Below are 4,744 nucleotides of genomic sequence, written 5' to 3' on the forward strand. Positions count from 1 at the left end.
ATGAAGCCTCATGCTTATTGCTCTGTCAAGTTATTTACACCTTTTTCAGGGTATTACATTTCCATTGTAGAAAAATATGCACTATACGTATTTAAACCACATTTGGGCATTTGTTATGTTGGATCATTTATGTTGTTGATTCTCTGTTAGAAATTATCTGGGGGATCTTTAGAAACGGTCAGAGAGAAAACTTAGGGAACTCATTGCAGGATGTATTAGCATTTTCTCATTCAGCTCTGGTTCAGTAGGCAGACACGTACATCCCACTAATACTTGTCTTTTCTGGAAACTTTTAAAGATAAGAGAAATTACTCTCAATCCAAAATGATTTGAGGTCAGGAGACAGAGGAACAGATATTTGGAGCAGTGGCTAGCGGGAACTGTGTTTGCATGGCTATCAGGCAAACATCGTCAAGTTCCAGTCTCAGATAGATCCCTAGCAGGGAGAATACAGGCCCACCTGGCAACTGGGGGAGAGGCAAGTGAGAAAATGTGGCCTTATTTCATTCACCAAGTGGTTCAACAGTAGACCAATTGGTGTGCACCATCCACAAATGCTGCAGAAACAGTATGGTAGACTTTCCTGAAATCTTTCCTTGTTTACTCTCAAAAATGCATTTTACCTCCACTGGGTCCGCACGACACTTGGTTTATATTCTCATTATACCTTCCTAAGTAGCTACTTATAGACCTGTGCTCTCCCATCTGTCAGAATGAAAATCCCTTACAGGTAAAAGCATGCATTAAAACTACAGTTAATTCACTACTTTTTTGAGGAAAAAATAAACCCAAGAAAGACTACTATTTTTTTTTAATTGAAAAAAAATTTCGTATTGGAGTATAGTTGATTAACAATGATGTGTTAGTTACAGGTGTATAGCAAAGTGATTCAGTTATACCCAAACAAGTATCCATTCTTTTTCAAATTCTTCTCCCACTTAGGTTATTACAGAATATTATGCCAAGTTCCCTGTGCTATACAGTAGGCCCTTGTTGGCTATCTATTTTAAATATAGTAGTATGTACATGTCAATCCCACACTCCCAATTTATCCCTCCCCCCCATTTCCCCCAGTAATCATAAATTCGTTGTCTAAGCCTGTGAGTGTTTCTGTTTTGTGAATAGGTTCATTTGTATCATTTTTTTAAGATCCTGCATGTAAGTGATAGCATATGATATTTGTCTTTCTCTTTCTGACTTACTTCACTTAGTATGATAATCTCCAGGTCCATCCATGTTGCTGCAAATGGCAATACAACAGACTATAATTGATAGTTATGTCATTAGTGACTTTTATTTCATTAAAGCTCAAGAAAAGTTCAGAAGAAAAGACAGAACAGTTTTATTGGAGAAGGAAATAGTTCTTATCATGGAGCCAGAAAGAGCACTATAATATTTAGGAACAGGTTGGAGATCTCTTGTGAACGCTCGGGGTGGGGTGCCAGGGTTAGCGGAGCCCAGGTGTCTGTGTTTCGGTGAGGGGAGAGGGTGGTATCAGAGTTTGATGAAAGCCGTTTCCTGCTTTCAGTGGCTTGGTCTAAATCTGTTTAGTAATGGAAACTAGAATCATTATATCTTTACCAAGTAAGTAAAATCGCACATTGGATCTTAATTATAGTATATATTAACCACTGTCTGTCAGAAGAGATAGAAATATCTAGGGAGAGCTGTTTTCTGGGCTAAGGGGATGCAGCTGTACCTTTAGGAGTCTAAACTGACACCATTTGAAGCTGGTTTTTAGATAAGAGCTTTTATTTGCAGCTAATACTGTGATACTGTTACGTTTTATTTCTGTTGGGTATCCTGCAGTGCTTTTTTTGTTCATTTTCCCCAAAATGATATATCAGAGAGAATAGAAGTCCTGAAGAGAAGGAAAAGCTAGATGGAGGGAAGGAGAGAGGAGGGAGAAACAGAGACAGAGGGGGGAAGGGGAGAGAGAGAGAGAAAAGATTTTTCAGGAGGGGAAAATATGGAGATTAATGTGGAAAAAAAACTACACACACAATTGAAAAATCACAGGTATTCAGAGAAACATTACCCTTTATTCAAAAGAAAGAAGAAAATATGATTTATTTTTAACATAAAAATAAGCTGCAGCCCCAGTTTAATAGGGAGACGTATCTGAGGAAGAGATAAAGCCGGTCATCATTTAGTAAAAGTCATTGAGCTAATTTGAACAGTAGCTTAGTATTCTTTTTGAAGACAATCTAGCTGATTCTCTATTTAAGTGACTCTGTAGGGATGAGGGATATTTTTAAAATGTTTAAGTCATAAGATATGCAAGAGGTTTTAAAAAATCTGGAGCTAACTATAAGTGTTATTAATGAAGTTCATCAGACCCAATGATAGAGTCATAATAACCCCTACTCAATATACATAAAGAATTAGAGATAAAAAGTCATTTTGTAATGAAAGCTCTATCTACATTGGCCATTAATAAGTTAGTTTATGTGATTTGAGCATAATTGGAGTGCTAAAGAGTTTGTGACCAGTTCTAGTGGCACTAATAGCATTGTTAGTGAAGAAAATGTACTGTTGTCATAAACTAGAGAATCTGACTCAGGCATGTGAATTAATTATAATTACAATACTTAGTTTAAATGTTAACTTAAAACCATTCCTTCAACTTCCAATCCAAACTCAGTTAGCTAATTAGTAAATTATAATAGGGGTCTTTCTGACATTGCTAATTAGTTGAATAGTTACATGGTTGAAAGTTACAATTTCCATATCAGAAAGTGGAATTGCTTCAGCACTAAGGAGATATATATAGCATTGTTTTTAGTGGGCACGTCATTAGTAATAACTCTTGTGGATATTCCATTGAATAACAATATCTGGGAATTTTGTTCCCCAGCCATCAATGTTCCTTGCCTCTATTGCTTTCTCACTGTCATTCTTTGCCACAATTGATGACAGCTAGGTGTGTGAGTTATTATTCTTCTAAGAGAAAAGGGTGATGTGCACGCACACGTGTGTGTGTGTGTGTGTGTGTGTGTGTGTGTGTGTTTGTATTGGGTGGATATATGAGACAGATAGGTCTGGCCTAAAGCAAAACTGTTTAGCATAAAGTTGCTTTTTAAAAAATTTTTTTAGTTCTGGCTTCTTTTGCATCTTGCCTTATCCCCAGCCATTACCTTTCCATCTCTCACATAAGAAGGGCTTTAGCACTAAGTGTTACCAGTTTTTATATACTTCTCTCTTTTTTTTTTTTTTTTTTTTTTTGCGGTACATGGGCCTCTCACTGTTGTGGCCTCTCCCGTTGCAGAGCACAGGCTCCGGACGCGCAGGCTGGCTCACGGGCCCAGCCGCTCTGCGGCATGTGGGATCTTCCGGGACCGGGGCACGAACCCGTGTCCCCTGCATCAGCAGGTGGACTCTCAACCACTGCGCCACCAGGGAAGCCCTTTATATACTTCTTGATGTATGAGCTAATCTTAATGATCCCTTGGATTCATCTGTGTGCATACTTGAGATGGCAGTATTTTGGTATCTTTCCCGAGGTGCAAAGCACCAGCAGTGGTGAATAAGCAATACCAGGTCCTTCTGGAAATTTTTGTTGAGAAAGCCATAAAACAGAGGATGTATGCATGTAGAAACCATAGCAATCAAGTGGCAAAATACAAATACCAGTTCATGGTGGCAGCTCCTCAGGACCTCATGATACCAGTCAAAGATGACCTTGAAGATGTTCAAGGGAAGCCAGCAGACCCCAAAGGTTACGACAGTAGAAATCAACATCGCGTTGATCCTCTTGTTCTCCCTGACCCAGCTCTCACTTTCCCTCTTCTTGTCTACTTTCCCATTTCTCCTGCCAAGGCAGATAACAATCTTCAGGTAGCAGATGAGGGTGAGCTCAGAGGGACACAATATTGCAACATAAACAGGGAGGTGGTAAAGAGGAGCCAGTTCATTTTGGACGGCCAGTTCTCTACACAGGCCACCTGCTGGGTATAGAGGTCAGTGGGAAGAGAGAGGTTTTGGAAGGGCTCATGGGTGAGGTGGTAGGACAGGCAGAAGGGAATAGACAACAGAAGGGAAACTAGCCAAATCAATGTGATACCCCAGTAGGCGTGAGCTACACTGTGTTTCCAGCCCTGAGGGTTCACAATCAGCTGATATCTTTCAACAGCAGTTAACACAAGTGAGAATATGGACACAGAGATGGAGACACTATGCACATAGAAGGTGCGTTTGCACATGATATCCCCAAATATCCAGTGATCCATCAGAGTGTAGATGATAGTAAAAGGGATGTACATGACACGTACCAAGATGTCAGGGAGGAAGAGATAGGCGTACAGTATGTTGGTGACATTCTGAGCTTCTCTCTGCTTCTTAAAGATGATAATAATGAGAGAGAGGTTTCCAGAAAAGTCCATGATTAAGATCACAGTATAGACTATGAGTAATAGGAGCAAGCCTAGGGAAGTGGGGTCTACAGGACTCAAAGTAGAAAAGTGCAGAGTTGTTGCTCTTTATACTGGTTTTATTAGATGCTGGATGGTTTAAGAAAAATTCCATCATGTCAGGGTTTAAGAAGAGCTTTTCTAAGCTTACTTGTATTATGGCTGGATATTTTGGCCATCAGTTCTTGGAAAGAACTTTGCTCTGAGTCTTCCAATGAGTGATTAGTGGGGTTTAGTCTTCCTCTTTGTCTGCTTGATGGAAATACATGAATGACTTGAATAAGCTCTTGAGATCCTAAAAATTAAACAGAACCTAGAAAATTAATGCAAGTTCT

The 4,744-nt window shown here is 39.4% G+C and overlaps 1 protein-coding gene across 1 annotated transcript; it reads right to left on the bottom strand.

Moving 5' to 3' along the window:
• Window positions 1-3,408: 3,408 nt before the first annotated feature.
• On the bottom strand, window positions 3,409-4,524 carry LOC132422403 (neuropeptide Y receptor type 6-like). The gene is given in 3 exon segments (XM_060007161.1): window positions 3,409-3,854; window positions 3,857-4,436; window positions 4,438-4,524. Coding segments are annotated over 3 exon segments (1,113 nt in total).
• Between the last annotated feature and the right edge of the window lie 220 nt (window positions 4,525-4,744).

This window comes from Delphinus delphis, chromosome 3, assembly GCF_949987515.2.
Source record: "Delphinus delphis chromosome 3, mDelDel1.2, whole genome shotgun sequence".
Classification (NCBI taxonomy): Eukaryota; Metazoa; Chordata; class Mammalia; order Artiodactyla; family Delphinidae; genus Delphinus; species Delphinus delphis.